The following is a 20676-nucleotide window of genomic DNA, read 5'->3' as shown; positions in this document are numbered from 1 at the left end:
AATGAGGATCAAACTCAAATGGCGTTTTTAACAGTTTTAACTTTTAATCTTCTCTCGAAAGATGGCAGTAAATGTACTGTAGCTACATAATTTACCATGACAGTAACTCTCTATACACTTTATTCTCTTTGGTATTAATTAACCTGAAATATATGTTTTTTTTTTTCAGTGTTTAGGTGAATACAGCTGTCCGATATGTCAAACTGTCATCTCGTCAGTGGACTCGTTTACCGCGCACTACAAGAGACACATGAGAAGGTAAATCATCTCATTTTCACCACACTTGCTTAGTAAGCGAGCTATTTCACGCGTGTGCAGCGGGAGGTAAAGTCCATTTTACTCCCACTTTAATTTGATTAATTTAATAGCCGTTTAGGGCTCATTTAGACGATGCGAGAACTCGCATGCGAGTTTCATTACATTGCGGTTTTTAATCGGTCGATTGAATTGGACGTAACCAGCAGTCCGCAATGTAACTAAAATCGCATACAAGTTCGAACGCCGTCTAAATCAGCCCTTAGTCAGCGGCTGTCGTGAATATATGTATGCAAGGACAGAATGGAATAAAACAGAACAAAACAAAACATGAGCATGATAGACCGCGGGCCAGGCGCAAATATCGTCAGTCATCGCCTCCCGCTTGATACTTTGCCAGATGATAGTTTAGATGCTATCACGAATTAAAAAAACAGTCAGCCGGTTGTATGGCGGTGGAAAGACCGTCAGTTGATCATGTCCGCAAATCCATAAGGCGTTTATTGAAATGCCTGATGAAATCCTACATGCAAAGTTTCATGATTTAGTTAATACTATAATATAAAGGTACAGCGCTTATTTTTTATATGTTTATGCAGGTAGCTGACAGTCTTTCCACCGCTATACAACCGGCTGACGGTTTTTATTTATTTATAATAACATCTAAACCAGCCAGTCTCTAAGTGTGTTCCGCGGAACCCTAGGGTTCCGCGACACCCCTGCAGGCGTTCCGCAAGAATTTAGAACACTATGCTTTAGTCGCCTCGAAAAATTCTACTATGCCGCCACCGCCATTGTAGGGTTCCATCAAGTATTTCGCTTTCCAAAAGGGTTCCGTCAAAAAAAAAGTTTGAGAACCGCTGATCTAAACTATCTTCTGACAAAGTATCAAACGGGAGGCGATGACAAAATTTATTTTATTTTTTTACATGTTTCGGTGGCTGCCATTCCTCAACCCACCAATGGAGCGCCAGCTGACGTCCATGAGGGATCATCATACATAGCCGTTAACCAATATACGAGTTATCACCCGGGAGGCGATTGGTCATGGAAATCTGTACGCCTTTCTTAACTTCATTCCAACCGACTGTTTCACGACACTCACCTTTTTTTTTTGTTTTGACTTCAGGTATGAATGCAGTATATGCCATAAACGCACATTGGACATGAAAGTAATGCAGCAACATTACTATTCGACGCATGAAATATCACTCAAACAGTACAAGTGTAATATCTGCGGGAAAATATCCAAGTAAGTTACATGAAAAAAAAAATCTGTGTATTTAAATTTATCAACATTACAGTTTCTTAAACCTAGTTCTTCTTCCTCGCGTTATCCCGGCATTTTGCCACGGCTCATGGGAGCCTGGGGTCCGCTGGACAACTAATCCCATGATTTGACGTAGGCACTAGTTTTTACGAAAGCGACTGCCATCTGACCTTCCAACCCAGAGGGTAAATTAGGCCATATTGAGATTATTCCGGTTTCCTCACGATGTTTTCCTTCACCGAATAGCGACTGGTGAATATCAAATGATATTTCGTACATAAGTTCCGAAAAACTCATTGGTACGAGCCGGGTTTGAACCCGCGACCTCCGGATTGAAAGTCGCTCGCTCTTACCGCTAGGCCACCAGCGCTTTTTTTCATAATCATTTATTATGAATACATAAATTCTAATAATTATTATTTTACGTATTTATGTTTTGTACTATAAAATTAGTTTTTTATTTATTATATTTTTATCTTCGTCGCGTCATAACATAGCGGTAACATTTCACTTTTATTTAATCGTATGGCGTATACATCGATCAAATATATTAGATATATCAAGAAATACATGTAATATAAACTACAATTAAAAACTACATAAAGCTACAACAAAAAAGAATAGATAGTATAGAGGGGTCCTGTCATTGTAAATTTTGTAGTCACTGTAAATTTACTGCCATCTATCGACACACGACTAAAACTCAAAATGGAAACGTATAAAGTTATCAAAAAATGTATGTATATGGATAAATGATTTTATTATTTTTATATCATTTTGATCCATGTTCATTACTGATATCTATGTGTTAAAATTGTTAAATATGAAACAGTGTCGTCACGCCATCTAGCCGAGGATAGGCTAAAGGTGTGTGCGGCATCTATTCGAGAATGACTTTTACTTGAATCCCGAGGCACGTTTTTTCCTTAGACTTTATTCGTCTTATACGAAGTTACATATGTCTTTGCTACAACTAACTACAACATAAACTAAAATAACCTATAAATAAATATTTATTATATGTTTTGTATGATTATCTTATTTATTGTTTGTTGCTTATTATTATTTGCTATACATTAGACGATCTTTTTGTGAATTTGCGATACCTATTTTTAAGTGAAAATAACATGTAATTTCCAGTAGGGAATATTACGCAAAACTCTGAGTAGAGGGCGTCACTAGGCCAATCGCATGGCCTACCGTGAAACACGGCAGTCGAAAGTTCGGTTTCTGCCTCTCTATCACTCTTACCTATTCGATCGATAGAGAGGCAGATAAAGAAATTTAGATTTTCGCGTTTCGCGGTAAGCCACCTCTAAAACATACCGCCTTGGTGCATCAATGTCATAGTGAAAACTTGTCAAAAATCTGTTTAATAATGTAGTAAATAAAGGTAGTGGACCCCGCAGTAATTCCTCAGCCAGAAAAAACTTTACAGTATGATAAAGTATCAATAAATAATAAGTATTGTATAAATATCCAAAGAATAATAATAATAGAATTAAAGTAAATACCTAAAGTCTCAAATCGTTAATATCTTTTTACAGAAAAATGCTCCGTTCAAACTTTCTTCACCGGACATATTCATGTAACGTATTGCAACAATATATGAAATATCCAAAAAAATATCCCAGCAGAAATACCAATATTAATAAAATATAATTTTTTGGCGTGTCTTGGACCGGAAAATTGCTCAGTCTAATTTTTTCACTGGAATGCCAGCTTATTGCCGTTTTATACCTACAAAATGAAAATCCAAAAAATTACCATGTAACTATACTATTTTCAGAAATTGCCTTTTTACTCGCTGTGGAAAATTTCTCTATCCATTTTATTTATTGAATTAAGTTCACAGTTTTCTTTCCATTCATCTATAAAAACATCCAAAAAAATAACGAGCGCATTAAAAACGAAACATAACGGGAACAGTGTGTAGGGAGCGGAGTACAAGCGGGGTGCGTGAGCGGTACCGGCCGCCGCCCGCGCCTCGCCCTATACTACCCGGCGGTGGCGGCTTGCTGCTTTTCTATACTAAAAAACGTAATTCAAGACCAAAAAACTTACTACAATGTTGCCACTGCTGCAATAATTTTTTTGTAAAATATACTTGGTCAAGCAAATCTTGTCAGTAGAAAAAGGCGGCAAATTTAAAAAATGTAGCGAAGGATTATCGTCCCATAGTTTTTTTTTATCGTTTCAACCTTATTTATTTATTTATTAAAAACTTACACATAAGTTAACAGTATAGCACCAAAGCACTTATGCGGTATATATGTCGTAGTCAGATCGTATAATCCGCCGTATTACATTACGGCTAGCCGTTATCAAAAACAGGGGCGTTTTGAAATGCGGCGGTTCGACGATTAGCCGGATTGTCATTGCGATACGTTCTTCAATAAGGCGGCCAACGTTTAGCCGCATCGTACTACTATTTTAGATTGTAGAGTGACCAGTTCTTTCGGTCGCCTACGTAACCGGAGTTTGACAATGTTTGCAATTTAATTTATTTTTACCATGGTCCCACCGCACTACATGTGTTTCTTTTCCAAAATATTTCCTTCACAACTTAAATAGACGGAGCCCCGCAAGCGGGGCTCCTATTTCTGGGCGGTTTGCCCTTCGGGCATCTGAAGCTACCTAACGAACCCAACCTACTTACCTACCTACGCTTTTTTCCCCAAAGTGTAATGTTTTCACGGACGTCTCACTAAATCAATAGGTAGGTAGGTTAGGTTCGTTAGGTAGCTTCAGATGCCCGAAGGGCAAACCGCTCAGAAATAGGAGCCCCGCCGTCTAGTTAAGTTGCGAAAGAAATGTTTTTTGAAAAGAAACAGTCCGACGAACTCCAGATTTGATGGACACCCCAGCGTTTGTCAGGCAGCGCCACGGGTGTTAAAAATGGGAACTAAAAACTGTCAAAGCGGCGGCTAATGACTCGTTGTATTACATTACGGCTAGCCGTGTTGAAGAACGTATGGCGCCGAATACATTCCGGCGGATTCTCATTCAGCCGCATTCAATCCGGCTAATCGTTAAACCGCCGCATTTCAAAACGCCCCTGTTTTTGAAAACGGCTAGCCGTAATGTAATACGGCGGATTATACGATCCGACTGCGACATATACATTTAAGATTCAAAATTGGAAGAACAAACATTGCAACATTAACATCTAGGTCCTTATAATAGTGAGATCAGGGATACGTTGGGTCCCGGGGCATGCGGGTATCGTAGGAAACGAGAAGGCCGACGAACTCGCGCGAGCAGGGGCTAAGGGGAAGAACTACAGTCCTGAGCCCTTTTGTGGTATCCCCAAAAGCCTAACGCGGCTCACCCTAAAGACCTACTGTCACTACAAAACCATTCAACTCTGGAGAGAAACAACAGGTTTGAACCATTCCAAAGCGCTTATCAAGGCCTTCAGCAAAAAGGCGTCCTCGAACGCCTTAGCGCTGTCTAGGAACCAACTGCGCAACTTGGTAAGGGTGCTTACCGGGCATTGCGGCCTAAATAAGCACATGCACACCATGGGGAAACGTGACATAGGGCGGTGCAGATTCTGCATGGAGGCGGAGGAGACGCCCTTGCACATCCTCACAGAGTGCCCTTGCCTAATGCGTACTCGTGACCTAATCTTGGGCGGACACATATTACGCCCGGAGGAGGTAAAGTCTCTCGAGACCAAAAGGATCCTGCAGCTATTCGAAGTTGCAGGGTTGGATCGAGAGTTGTAATAGGTGGCGATCACAATAGATCAGGAATGGTCGCAGTGATACATAGGCTTTGGAGCCTTATATAGCCCCTAATAAAGAAGAAGAAGAAGAAGAGATCAGGGATTAACATTATATATCTATGTGTGTAGGGTGTCGTTGGATAGGCCTTTTAAAATAAATAGGGGTCTTTAAACAACATTTCTTGATAAAGTGAATCATTACTCTGAGGTTGCATTGTAATGATTTGATTCTCTTTGAATGCATAGTATTTATAGCTCGTTAGAATTGTATCAATCAATGTTAGTTGATTGTTGGAAATAAAGTGCAGTCGGTGACAAAGGTTGTATAGTTTTTGACAAAAAGCTTTTTTATCAATGCCAATATAAACAAGGATATTAGAAAAAGACATAAGTGACACTCTACAGCTCTACACGATGGGCCAGCGCCGGCCACTCCAAGGGACGCATTTAAGCGTTAGAGGGAGCAAGTGATATTGCTATCTCATTCTACCGCATGGCTGCGTCCCTTGGAGTGGCCGGCGCTGGCCCATCGTGTAGAGGAGCCATTAAGTGCAGGCTGCGGGTCACGCGGTCGGGTCGTACTAGAAGCACAAGGACGCTAATCTGCACTAAACTGCTAAAGGAAGACGGTACATTATTGCGTAACCGCGGGATGGATTTATCTTCGCTTCCAAAATTTCGGTGTCCTGGATGATATTTCTTTTGGATATTTTGGATTTAAGTGTATACGTGACTACTCAGTATATATTTAAAAAGAAATCAGGCTGAGAAATTTTCCACTCTCAGTTTTTAATAGTTCTAAAATACATAAATTTGGGTATGCATTTTTTTTGGATTTTCTTACCCTCTACGCTAAATTATATTCTAAGATCATATAAGAAGAAAAAATTGACAGAGCAATTTTCCGATGAAAATGAGCACCAAAAAAAGGAATTATCATAAAAAAATATTCTCATGTTTGACAAAAGTTTTTGATTTTTTACTAGTATCACATGCTGATACAAATAACTTATTTGGTAAAATAATTTTGGACGGAGGAATTACTCGGTTCAATATATAAACAGATTTGTATTTTTACGTATAAAAACCTAACTTAGGAGTGTTTTTTTTTTTGGATATTTCATATGTTAGAAATCAGAAATCAGAAATCAGAAATATTTATTGTGTAAACTGTGTAGGTACAAGAACTATAACTAAGTACATTTTTTGATGAGTATCAACAGTTTTACCCTTTTCGGGCATACAATTTATTTTATCTTAAACTAAGTTTTTTTATTTTATCTTAAACTAAATTTTTATATTTAAACCTTAACTTAATTTTAGTATACATTTAGGTTAATCGTGTTATAGAATTCTTTTAAGTTATAGAAGACTTTGTCTATTAGAAAGTTTTTTAAGACTCTTTTAAAAGTATTTCCTTCTAGGCATTTTATTTCGTTAGGCAGATGATTGTAGATATTAATGGCAGATATGAATGTGCTTTTTTTATATATTAAGGTGCTAACTCTTGGAAGTACCATATTATATTTATATTGCGATCTGACATTTTCTTTGCATGAACGCTTTGTGAAATATTGAGGGTGATTTTTTACAAATAGACTTAATTCTAATATATAAATGCCGGTAAGAGTCAAAAAGCGCTTTTCCCTAAATACGTCACGTAGCGATTCATCTGTGTACATTCTAAAAACAGTTTTTAAGCATCTTTTCTGCAATATGAATGTTTTATCAACCTCAACAGAATTGCCCCAAAAAATTACTCCGTACGTAAGTAGTGGGTAGACTGTTCCATAATAAGCATTGATAACTATTTTTTCGGAGCAAGTTTCTGACAAAATGGATAAAGCATAACATCTACTAGAAATCTTTTTATTTATCTTGTTTATGTGTGCCTTCCAATTTAAATGCGTATCTATTTCCACGCCGAGAAAACTAACATGGCTTACGTCCTCTATTGACGTATTCGCATTTGACACAACAACAGATTCAGGCACGGTTTTATAATTTCTAAATTGTATAATTTTAGTTTTATCTAAGTTGACCTGGAGGTTAAGACTGTTTAGCCAATTTATAACTCTTGTTAGTACACTGTTTATATGGTCTTGCATGCTTTCATACGTACTTTCATTTGAGAACAATAGAGTAACATCATCTGCATATAAAGTACACGGTACATCAACTATATTTGGAAGTTCATTTAGGTAGATTAGGAATAGAAGTGGCCCGAGTATACTACCTTGGGGAACTCCAAATTGAACTTTTTCAAATGATGACTGTACCCGTTCAACTGTTTTTGTCTGAGCATTATAACTAACAATTTCTACAGCTTGCTCCCTATTGTATAAATAAGTGTAAAATAGTTGAAGAGCATTTCCTCTTATTCCAATATGTTCAAGCTGTTTTAGAATAATGTCAAAGCTTACGCAGTCAAAAGCCTTTGACATATCGATCAAGAGGGAGGCACAAAGGTTTTTCCTGTTTACACTGTCCCAAACAAGCTTTAATGTTTCGAATACGGCTGTTGTAGTAGATTTCCCCTTTTGAAAGCCAAATTGGCATGAGTTCAGGATTTTATTTTGATTTAGAAATTTAGTTAATCTACTGTGTATCACCTTTTCAAAAAATTTTGAAAAGCTAGGTAATAGGGCTATGGGTCTATAGTTGCTCATATCGGATATATTTCCTTTTTTGAAAAGTGGTTTTATTATTGCTTTCTTAAGGTCATCGGGGAATATTCCAGTTTCAAGTGTTAGATTTATAATGTGCATAAGAGGATCTGCAATACAGTCCACACATGATTTGACTACTTGAATTGGTATGTTATCGTGACCCGAGGATTTTTTATTTTTTAAAGAAGACACTATCTTTATTATTTCATTACGATTAACCGGAGCTAAAAAAATACTGTTTAGGATACAATTAAATTTATGTTTATATTCTTTAGGATCAAACGTATTTAATATATTTTGTAATGTGTAATGTTTATTAAATGCTTGTGCTATGTCCTGAGGGTTTTCAAGTGTGGTTCCATCGTTGTCTATTTTCGTTAAAGTATTTGGTATTGTATTCGTAGAACATGTATTTAATTTTATTAAACCCCAGGTAGCTTTTTGCGTATTCGTACTATTTGAAATGTACCTATCGTTTGATATAATCTTAGATTTTCTAATAGCATTTTTTAATATTTTACAGTATTTTTTGTATTTTATCAGAGTGAGCCTATTATTTTTTGTTTTTTGATTGGTGACGTGTAACTTTCGTTTGTTTTTACTGGATTTTAAAATACCTTTCGATTTCCAGTTTGGTCTTTTCAGATATGTGACTGTTGTTTTTTCTAGTGGGATGCAGAGATTAAAAATCAGTGAAAAAATGTCAGCAAATGATCTATAGGCTGTGTTAGGATCTGATTCCTTATAAACATCCTCGAAGTTAATTTGAGCAATATACTTTTTGAAGATGTCAAGATGATAGTCAATCTTTCTTCTTTCAACAAACCAGTACTTTTGATTATAACTATAATTTGTTGGTAATTCAATGAGTTGACCAGTATGATCTGACATTCCTAAATTCATTACTTTAGATGTATATTTATGAGAGTTTGTCAGTAGATTATCAATGCATGTTTCTGAAGTAGGAGTTATTCTTGTAGGCTCATTTATTGTATGTCTGAGGTTAAATTTGGCTAATGTTGATAGAAATGTGTTTGTGGTTTTATCTGCAGTTAAAATATTTACATTAAAATCACCAGCTATAATAATTTTGCGATTTAAATATCGTGATCTAAGTGTTAGTTTGCTTACAAGATGTTCAAATTGAGAAATAAATAAGTCAAAGTCACCATCAGGCGATCTGTATATGCATACAACCATATGGTTTAACTCGGAAATACTAATTCCGCAAGCCTCAAAGTGTAGTTCGATTGACATTTCTGAAATCCAGTCTAAACTTTGACAATTTAACGACTTTTTTGTATAAATACAAACACCGCCACGAGATTTAAGGGATCGACAGAAATATGTGACCAGTTTATAGTCATCAATTTGTAACATTGAAGTCTCGTTTTTTTTAAGAAATGTTTCAGAGAAGCATAATATATCTATCTCTGAGGATGATGTTAATATTTCTATTTGGTTTATCTTGGATTTCAGGCTTTGGACATTTTGATGAAATACACTAAGGCAGTTTGTCTCACGTCCAGTTGAAAACGCTTTGCTAGTTTGGGTTTTTTTCCCGGTCTCGAAAAAAGTAATAAGGAATCGTTCCTTTTTTCGGTAATGGTTCTTGCAAATTTGATGGTGTGCAGGTATTTTCAGAGTTCTGCACAATTGATTCAGCTGCCTCGTGAGGTAAGGAACACTTGGGATCTGCAGCGCCATCATTTACAAAATTATAATATGCTTCTTTATAATCCATTTGATCAAGTATTGCATTTATTTTTTTACAAATTTCTTTCAAGTACATATATTTATTTTTAAGTTTATTCTTTGTATTACATACAATTTCAACAAATCTAAGGTTATCGAGTTCTATGCAGCTTTGTCGAAGCAGATAATTTAAGACATTTACATCAATGTTACAACTATTTCTAATCCCTAAAATAAAAACGGTACAATTTTCTAATGATTTAAGAACACTGATCAGGGCAGTAACAATTTTGATGGGGTTAGTATCGTGTTCTCCAAGCGATAAAACAACTTTGTCGCCCTTTACAAAGGTATAGTGTTTAATAGAGTCAATAATGATGTCAGACGTGGCGCCTGGCGTAACGAATGATTTCACTTTGTATTTCGTAGAGTCGCTGTCATACCGCATTCGAAGGAGCATAGAAGAAATTCCAGCACATTGATCTCCACCAAATACAAAAATGTTTTTGGTTTTGCTTTCTTCCTCTTGAGTGTCTTGTGCGAGGTTCAGTGTTAAGGGTGATTCCTGGGTGACAATATCCGATATATACCGCTCCCTTTGTGAGGAGGGATTTGTGATGTTAGTTAAGGGAGAGGAATCAATTTCAGGATTTTCGTTATGCGCGCAGCGAGTTTTCTTATTTTTTCCAGTTTTAGGTGTTGACTTGATTGGTGATCCCGTGCCACCACCATCAAGAAGTTTTTTTAATGTCGCGATCTGACGTTCTAGATCTGCGTGGCCTTTTGTTAATCTCCTCACTTCTGTATTTAGGACTTCGATTTCCTCGTGTGCGCTATTTAGTTGAGTGGTGAGAACTGTAATTTCATCCTTCAGTTCAATAATTTGTGTGCTCTCAGTCAGATCAGGTAGGCTTTTCACGCTGATATCCTCATGCTTATCGGGCGTCGATTCGGGGGAGCTACAGAAAGGAGGGTCTTTTAATGTGCTGTTTACCGTATTTACTGGTGATAAGCTGATACTTTTTTGTCTAGGTCTCCTTCTAGTTGTCACATTGTTTATATCCTCATTATTCTCGTGACATATATTCTTTTCTTGCTTAGACGTTGATTGCACCTCAGGTTCAATCGTTGGACAGAGGCCCACACATTTATCACAATTCCAGTTTTCCTTGTTTTTTTTAGTCATGAGCAGAAACCTTTTTATACCTACATTTGCCGTGCATTTTATGTGAAGAATTTTTTTACATGTGCAGCATTTAAGATATTCTCTCGAAGTTACATCGGCTCCACATAACGAGCATTTGGTTTTTTTACCATCTATATGGAACGACATCTTTTTGCAGTATTTCCTTATTAAAAATTAATTGGATTGGATAATTGTAATCGATAGTCGGTAATCGATATTAGCAATCGATTCAACTTATTTTTAATATGCAGTTTCTAAACGCAATTTTTGACACTGGTAACACTATTGACATTTATATTTTTGTTTGTTCAGTTGGTAGGATCTCTCAAGTGTCATTTCACAGCGATTTGTCGAACGTACACCCGCTATTTTTCACTAATTAGTATATACCGTGATAAAAATGTAAATTTGAAGGTGAAACGGTCGAAAATACGTATCTTACGAGTGTGGAATAAGTGTTTAGAACTTCTTTCCTGGGACACAGATTGGCACAATGATGTAGCTTGCGAAAAGTACGTATGTTTGGCGAACTTTTTTTACACTTAACACTCGGATTTACTTAGATAACACAATTTTAAATTATTTAAATTCTAAGAGCTCTCCCGTAAACATGTTAGCATGGCAAGGGTTGCCAGCTGCCCTGCCAGTTAGTTTCGGCTCATACTATACAATAACCAAGCAAAATTTCATCGACTGAGGAATTAATGCATGGGTCTCCATACAACATCTTGCTTCGTTTACTCCACTATAAGGCGTAGTATGTATAAGTTACTCTATGGTTTACTAAACAAATTAGTGCTGCACTCTGGCGGCAGAACATTGCAGTAATACTCCCTATTAGAATTAAATATATTTATCTAATGTACAGTTCCATAGATTCCCACCGGTACCACAAGGACACGCACAAGGCGCGGGTGCAGTGTCCCGAGTGCGACAAGAACTTCAGCCACAGAGCCGGCCTCATGAACCATCGCCTGTGAGTACACTTAGATATATCCGAGCGGCCGTGCCGCTCTAAAATATGTGAACATGCACGGAACCGGTACCACGAGGACACGCACAAGGCGCGGGTGCAGTGTCCCGAGTGCGACAAGAACTTCAGCCACAGAGCCGGCCTCATGAACCATCGCCTGTGAGTACACTTAGATATATCCGAGCGGCCGTGCTGCTCTAAAATATGTGAACACGCATGGAACCGGTACCACAAGGACACGCACAAGGCGCGGGTGCAGTGTCCCGAGTGCGACAAGAACTTCAGCCACAGAGCCGGCCTCATGAACCATCGCCTGTGAGTACACTTAGATATATCCGAGCGGCCGTGCTGCTCTAAAATATGTGAACACGCATGGAACCGGTACCACAAGGACACGCACAAGGCGCGGGTGCAGTGTCCCGAGTGCGACAAGAACTTCAGCCACAGAGCCGGCCTCATGAACCATCGCCTGTGAGTACACTTAGATATATCCGAGCGGCCGTGCCGCTCTAAAATATGTGAACATGCACGGAACCGGTACCACGAGGACACGCACAAGGCGCGGGTGCAGTGTCCCGAGTGCAACAAGAACTTCAGCCACAGAGCCGGCCTCATGAACCATCGCCTGTGAGTACACTTAGATATATCCAAGCGGCCGTGCCGCTCTAAAATATGTGAACATGCACGGAACCGGTACCACGAGGACACGCACAAGGCGCGGGTGCAGTGTCCCGAGTGCGACAAGAACTTCAGCCACAGAGCCGGCCTCATGAACCATCGCCTGTGAGTACACTTAGATATATCCGAGCGGCCGTGCTGCTCTAAAATATGTGAACACGCATGGAACCGGTACCACAAGGACACGCACAAGGCGCGGGTGCAGTGTCCTGAGTGCGACAAGAACTTCAGCCACAGAGCCGGCCTCATGAACCATCGCCTGTGAGTACACTTAGATATATCCGAGCGGCCGTGCCGCTCTAAAATATGTGAACACGCACGGAACCGGTACCACAAGGACACGCACAAGGCGCGGGTGCAGTGTCCCGAGTGCGACAAGAACTTCAGCCACAGAGCCGGCCTCATGAACCATCGCCTGTGAGTACACTTAGATATATCCGAGCGGCCGTGCTGCTCTAAAATATGTGAACACGCATGGAACCGGTACCACAAGGACACGCACAAGGCGCGGGTGCAGTGTCCCGAGTGCGACAAGAACTTCAGCCACAGGGCCGGCCTCATGAACCATCGCCTGTGAGTACACTTAGATACATCCGAGCGGTCGTGCCGCTCTAAAATATGTGAACATGCACGGAACCGGTACCACAAGGACACGCACAAGGCGCGGGTGCAGTGTCCCGAGTGCGACAAGAACTTCAGCCACAGAGCCGGCCTCATGAACCATCGCCTGTGAGTACACTTAGATACATCCCAGCGGCCGTGCTGCCACAGAATAAATAATAGTACTAGGTACAGAAGATTCACTCTCTAACAAAACGCGTCTTATGGCTAACCACCAAAATTGGTGTGGGACGGATGTACTTGTAGCTGCCTGTTGCAAAGCGACGAAATCGCGGAGTGAGCCACGCCTGGTGCTGCTCTAGAACAGCGATGTTGCGGATGCAGATTTTTTGACATCCGCGGATGCGGAATTTTACCCGATTCGTACCCAAAGGGTAAAAACGGGACCCTATTACTAAGACTCCACTGTCCGTCTGTCTGTCTATTACCATCTCATGAACCGTGATAGACAGTTGAAATTTTCACAGATGATGTATTTCTGTTGCCGCTATAACAACATATACTAAAAAGTAAGGAACCCTCGGTCGCACTTGGCCGGTTTTTTATTGTACATTTGTGCATATGAGGCATATGACAGCGGTCGGACAGGTCCAATTTTATTGATTATTCCGGTACGGAGCCCTAAATCCTATCCTATCTTGATGTTTAGGGCTCATTTAGACGATCCGAGAACTCGCATGCGAGTTTCATTACATTGCGGTTTTTGATCGGTCGGTTGAATTGGACGTAACCAACAGTTCGCGATGTAACTAAAATCGCATGCGAGTTCGCGCGCCGTCTAAATCAGCCCTTATTAATAGGGTTCCGTTTTTACCCTTTATTTAGTCGAGATCAAGCAATTTTCAACCGTGCCGTGTTTAACATTAGGTTAATTTTCCAGTGCAGTGCACGAGCTACAGAACGCGTTCCCCTGCACCGTGTGTGAAAAAGTGTTCCGATGGAAGGCCAGCCTGAAGCGACATATGGAGAAACATCACGTTAAGGTAATATTATATTATTATAAGTAGAGATGCACCGGTTATTTGGTTACTATCCGGTATCCGGCCTATCCGGCCCTAATTTTAATATCCGGCCGGATAGTTGGTCACTATCCGGACACTAGGCCAAAGGTATGGTGCAGGGCTCGGAACCGGTTTTTTTTGAAAAACCTGACTGAATGATGTATTTAGGTAACAGCTTCGTATTATTAGATTGTCCCATTAAAAATGAAATAACAAACCAAAGGACGAAAGAGAACGTAATAATACCGGTATTTTTTGTATGAAGAAAAAACCGGTTCCAAGCCTTGGTATGGTGCAATCTTTTCGAGCCATGGCGCCATAACCTTCAGCCTACTCTCGAGTAGATGGCGTTAATATTAATATTTAATAAGTTAACACATATCAGTGAAAGAATAATGATCACAGTCAAATGGCGTTCTAACAGGTTTAATCTTCTGTCGAAAGATGGCAGTAAATGTACTGTAGCTACATAATTTACCGTGACAGTAACTCTCTATTTCAAATTCTCTTTGCCCGGAGTATGCTCGTGGGGTTAATTTTGCCGTATTCTTAGCTAATATTAGTTACTTAACTGTTTTTTTGTGCAGGACAAGATGGCGTCGGCGGCGTACTGCGCCGCGTGCGGGATCAGCTTCTCGTCCGTGTGCTCGTACCAGCGGCACATGAAGAACAGCCTCAAACATGTCACCCAGGAACAGCTCAGGTCAGCTTTCAGATCTATACTCTCTATCTTTAGGTATTTAAATAAAAGTATACAAAATCTACCCTCAAATGGCTCCTTAAGCCAGTTGACGGTAGATGAAAACATTACATGATCAAATAATGTAGGTTAAAGTCAGGTCGTTCAGTGACAGATCCAGGAGGTTTTGTATTTGGATGGTTAACCAATAAATAGAATAGAATAGAATATAATTGATTTATTGTTATAAATGTTATAATTACCCGAAAGTTAAAAAAATGTTTGTTTACTTTTATTTAAATACCTAAAGATATTGACTATAAAGGCACGATATGCCTACCTGAATGCCTATCAACAGGGCTCGGAACCGATTTTTTTGAAAAACCCGAAATAGCCCAATATTTTTAATTCTTTTATGCTCTTTACGTAGGACTGAATCGTGTATTTAGATAACAATTTCATTTTATTAGATTGTCCTATTAAAAATTTAATAACAAACCAAAGAACGAAAAAAAACGTAATAATACCGGTATTTTTTGTATGAAGAAAAAAACCGGTTACGAGCCTTGATCTTCAGTCTTCATACATTTAAAGGCGCTTGGAAAAAAAACATGAATTTGCTAAATTTTTTTATTTAATCAGTAGAAATCATCAAAGTCAAACTTATAATAGAGTATTTGACTGTACCTATTGAAAATAAATTATTTTTCACCACGCATGAAATAAAGCACCAGAAGATTAATAGAAAAACGTAGACAACAGTTATATTTAGACACTATTTCTATTTTTAAACCCGTATAAAACTATTAAGAGTAGGTAATTTTATTGTGACGTCACATGCTAGTGTTTGGCATTATGTCAAAATCGTCTTGACAGTTCGAAAAAATAAACTAATTTTAATACAATATAAAATCACCTTACCTATGAAAATTGACTAATTAATAAGTATAGTAGTTTCTTGTTTTTTAACAACAGTTATACAGAAGGAAATCCCTGAGCCTTAGGTGGCTAAATAGGTTTATTTGCGGAAAAACCTGACCTTAAAGCTGGCCACCCTTGCCCTGAGCAGCTGTTATAGAAAGAAAATGCTGGTCCCAAAGTTCCTGATGCTCAGAACTGACCATAGTAAACCTTACGTGGTCGTGATAAGGTATAAAAATTGTCAACGATGGTGTAGGTATCCCAAAAGGGTCTATCTATTCCCATTATTATTATTTATTAATTAATAAATGCATCTAATCCCGTTTGTGTCCGGCGTCGACAAATAGGAATGCACCGCTAGAAGAAATGATGCTGGCAGTATTTCTTTGGCTCATCCAGGTAGATTTTGAGAGAGGCAGTAGGTAGATTGAAAGCCACATTTGTCTAAAGAATCAGGCGGCCTAGCCAAGGTGACGATCGCCATCGGAGCGCTTTGTGTTTCTCTATCACTCTTCCATATTAGTGTGGCAGTGACATTGCAGTTGCGTTTCGTTCGCTACGGAGCGTTAGCGATTGGCAAGTTGTCTACGGGGCCAGAGCGTCTTGAATACGATTTTGAAGTAGGCGTAAGTAATTGTTTTGCTGATGAGTCTGGAGTCTTAGCTTGCTTTTGCTTGGATTTTCTGAACAAAAAGAGCTCGAAAAATGACTACTTCTCACACCAACAGTTGACGTTCGCGAAGCTCCCGCAATGCCCCCCTCTGTACCCGCGACGCTTGCACTCCTTATTACAGTTCGAAGTGTAGTTCACGGCTCCCCAAACGCAGCTCCCGATGTGCACGTCTGCTTGAACCGCGTTCTGCGGCTGCGAGACAATCACCATGAGCGCCACACAGACTAATAGGCACATAGTCGATTTGGAAACCATTTTGTCGTGTCGCAAACTTGGATATGTGTAGCCGTTTGAGATGGGAGTAGAACTGTGATAGTAGTATATAGTTTTCGTATATATAGGTACGGTACGATAGAGAGGCGTCTGTAAGTTCGGTTATTCATGAATCATAACTGCGCATTTTCCTTAAGGAAACGTTTGATATTAAGTTCCACGTTGGGTTTTTTTATGTTTACGAAACGTGTTAGGAATGACGATGTAATGTGACGACTTTGATGGATCATATCATATGCAGTTAGCGTAAAGTCGGAGTTTGTAAGAATTGACTTTTGACAGTGAATTGACCCTTATACCTATTTACATATGAAGCTATACGTCTCGCGTGGAATGATGCTCCCTATGACAGTTCATTTTTAGGGTTCCATACCCAAAGGGTAAAAACGGGACCCTATTACTAATAAGAATCCGCTGTCCGTCCGTCTGCCACCAGGCTGTATCTCATGAACCGCGATAGCTAGACAGTTAAAATTTTCACAGATGATGTATTTCTGATGCCGCTATAACAACAAATACTAAAAAGTTTGGAACGCTCGGTGGGTGAGTCCGATTCGCATTTATCCAGTTTTTTATATGGATTTGCTGTCATGCAAAATTAATTTTATATATGATTTTTTTTTCCCACAGAAGCTGTTAAAGGCTCGCTTGATTGTTCAAAAACTGATAGTAAGAAAGTTGCATTTTATTCACATCTAGGGCACAGAATAAATAATAGTAACTACAAGTCAAAATTCAAGTGATTATCTTATCTGTGGTCGTGCACGCAAAAGGACGACAAGTGGTGCCGACCCTAATAATTGCTCGGAGCAATGCTGAGCCGAACGGAGCCGAGTTTGCCCGAAGTTAGGAGTGTCTCCCCACTGGCAAAGTAATCAAATGCAAATTTTTATTTGTTTTCTTATGTTTGCTGGCAGAATTAACATTTAAATGATAATTTGAACCGTACCGTATACCGTTCGTCTAATATATATTCCGTCGTTTAACTGTATAGTGTATATGTGTCTAACTATAACGGTTCTTGAGATAGAGCTCGCTGATAGCCGGACAGACGGACAGAGTATTGGCAAAAATAATAAACACCGAATATACTAAAAGTTTCCTATATGCCGGCGATATTTCTATTGTATTCTCTTGTTTAAACAGCAATGATCTAACCCATAAATTAAATAGTAATCTTGATACCGTAATACAATGGCTCACCGACCATAATCTACAACTAAATCTAAAAAAGACAAATTTAATCGAATTCCGACCCCATCAGCGGAGTCCATTAAATGTTAATTTTACTTACCTCAACAACCCAATTCTACCTATAAAAAACTGTAGTCTCCTCGGTATAAATATTGACGAAAACATTAATTGGAAAACACACATAGATAAAATTAGTTTAAAAATATCATGCTTTGCTTATGCCCTCAGAAATATTAAAAAAACTTCAGACTTAAAAACAGCTCTTAGTGCTTATCACGCATTTACACAGACATGGCTCCAAATTATGGGGTAACAGCACAAATAGTGTAGATTTGTTCATACTGCAAAAAAGGTGTATTAGAATATTAAGTAACATAAAAAATCAAGAAAGTTGCAGACCTTACTTTAAAAAATTAAATATTTTAACTTTACCATCCCTTTACATCTTAGAAACATGCAAATTTGTACGAAAACATCCTGACCTATATATGAAAACTAAGGACCGTCATACTAGTAACTTGAACTTAAGAAATCAAAATAAGATTGCCCTTCCTGCCAGTAATTTACAAATGAGTAATAAAAGCCCCTATAGCATATCTATAAGAATTTTTAACAGTCTTCCTAAAGAAATAGCGGAAGAATTAAAATATGTCAAATTTGTAGGTTGCTTGAAGACTTATTTAATAAGTAATTGTTTTTATTCTATAGAAGAATATTTGGATGATAATAAATACCATAAATAGGCATATACTATACTATAAAAAAAAATATTGTGACTACTATTTGTTTGTGTATTCTGTAATTTGTATGTTATAATTGTTTTATGTGTTAGATAAAATTGCCATACCCTTACAGGGTCTCATATTGTGAAACATTATTAGTTAAGAACATCTGTGTAAACACCAATATGAAAGCAATAAACATATTATTATTATTATTTGTATGTCTGTTCCATATCTCGGGACCATGGGGTCCCGGACCTTTGGGAGGCGTACGTGGGGCCGAAGCCAACAGCGCAGAGGCCCTTTAAGACACTTTAATCTAAAAGCAAGGGATACACGTGGCGGATACCATCCCCGAACGCACAATGTGATACATCCGGAGATGGTCCCCGCCAGGTGCAAAGACTATTGCAGTGCAGCACTTTTGTGCTGCGATGGAAACTAAGGTCATAGGCTATTTGATTTGAATGTTGGATGGACTGGATATAGGGCTATGGGAGGAGACTAGCGGACACCTGCCGTGACAATCAGTCTCAAAATTGTATAAGACAGATGGTGACTCGCCAACTCATTGAGTGGGCCCCGCAATGGCCGCACGCACAGTGCGACAACAGGGCAACACTTTGGAGTGGCTATGAGGTTGTCGAGAGGTGAGTCTGCGGTAGCCAGATCCCGGTAATCCGTTCAGCAGGCCGCCGGCGTTATGACATTTTACACTTCCAACCTGGAGCATAGGTCCCGCTCTTGCGACTCCACCCTGGCCGGTGGAGTCGCAAAATGTTTTCTAAAAGGGGTTGTGTCATCTTGGTAGTTAGTCACGAAAAAATGTTTTAAAGTCTGCAATATACTGTCTTAAACTTAAGAATACTTTTTTTATACCGTATTTATTTATTTTTCCAGTATAATTGGAAAACATGTCTAGTGTCAATTCTGAATTTGTGTCAAAAATGTAGCAATAATGATCCTTTTGCATGTCCTGTATTAATTCTTTGCCAAAAGTTTCAATTACATAATTATATATAGGGGCTCCACAGACGTAAGTAGGGAGACAGATAATTATTTTAGTGTGAGTTATTTTTTGTATTTCAGACCTTAAGTTACGAACAAGCTCAAAGTTATCCCGGTTATTTTTGAAATCGTATTCACCTAAAAGTATTACGCAAAAATCACTCTGGGTAAAATTCACTAATTTATTGTCTAATGTCTTTAATATTTCGTTTATTCCCGAATTCGGCATGTTATAATGGCAGTAATCAAAGTCTTGATCAAATGCATTTTCTATCGCTGCTAAGGGTCTATTATATCTCTGGTTACTAATAATACACAGTTTAGTTCTTGCTTCCTGTGAAAAGCTTGTAGTAAGAGGCGGTTCCATTTGATTACTTTTGGTAGGTGACGATCTAGCACCCGCAGTGGCAGTGCATAGGAGTTTTTCTGACAAAATCTCGATCTGTTTTGTTAAGACTGCGATTTCACTTGTAGCATCATTGAGTTGCTGCTCGAGTAGCATGACTTTTCGTTGTAATGATAGGACGCTCGTGCTTTCATCTGTATCATTCGGTGACTTGGAAGTACTAGTTGGTGTTGAGATTCCACTTGGTGACATCATTGAAGGCTTTTTCGTTGATTTTTTAGTGCTACAAGGAGTCCCACTAATTGCTGGTGAATAGCATAGAGTTTTTAATGTATTATTCTCCACAGTAAGTTTATCAATTTGTCTACGCAATTCATTATTTTCTAATATTGTATTTTCCAATTCATTTTGCGTTATGTCTAATGCGGATGATAGTTGGTTTAGTTTTTCCTTCGTTTCTCCTAGTTCATTTGATTTCCTAAGAGACATATCTGCACTTCTGGATAATAAGCCTGTTGATAATGGAGTCTAACCCATAAATTAAATAGTAATCTTGATACCGTAATACAATGGCTCACCGACCATAATCTACAACTAAATCTAAAAAAGACAAATTTAATCGAATTCCGACCCCATCAGCGGAGTCCATTAAATGTTAATTTTACTTACCTCAACAACCCAATTCTACCTATAAAAAACTGTAGTCTCCTCGGTATAAATATTGACGAAAACATTAATTGGAAAACACACATAGATAAAATTAGTTTAAAAATATCATGCTT

General features: G+C 38.6%; 2 protein-coding genes across 2 annotated transcripts in view; both read left to right on the top strand.

The window, feature by feature from the left end:
* Positions 1–11791, top strand: part of LOC134802413 (zinc finger and SCAN domain-containing protein 32-like) — a 29486-nt gene extending 17695 nt beyond the window's left edge. Inside the window, exons 6-8 of the mRNA XM_063775071.1 lie at positions 170–258; positions 1385–1507; positions 11674–11791. Of these exons, the coding sequence (XP_063631141.1) occupies positions 170–258; positions 1385–1507; positions 11674–11785 (324 nt within the window). The 3' untranslated portion in view covers positions 11786–11791. The remainder of the gene's footprint in view (positions 1–169; positions 259–1384; positions 1508–11673) is intronic.
* A 1306-nt stretch (positions 11792–13097) lies between these two features.
* The window catches only part of LOC134802443 (gastrula zinc finger protein XlCGF62.1-like), a 29614-nt gene continuing 22035 nt past the window's right edge, over positions 13098–20676 (top strand). The window contains exons 1-3 of the mRNA XM_063775108.1: positions 13098–13185; positions 13958–14060; positions 14666–14781. Coding sequence (XP_063631178.1) covers positions 13172–13185; positions 13958–14060; positions 14666–14781 — 233 coding nt within the window. The 5' untranslated portion in view covers positions 13098–13171. The remainder of the gene's footprint in view (positions 13186–13957; positions 14061–14665; positions 14782–20676) is intronic.

Source organism: Cydia splendana, chromosome 24, assembly GCF_910591565.1.
Source record: "Cydia splendana chromosome 24, ilCydSple1.2, whole genome shotgun sequence".
Lineage (NCBI taxonomy): Eukaryota > Metazoa > Arthropoda > Insecta > Lepidoptera > Tortricidae > Cydia > Cydia splendana.
Note: the sequence above shows the minus strand (reverse complement) of the source record. Positions and strands in the feature narration are given on the sequence as shown.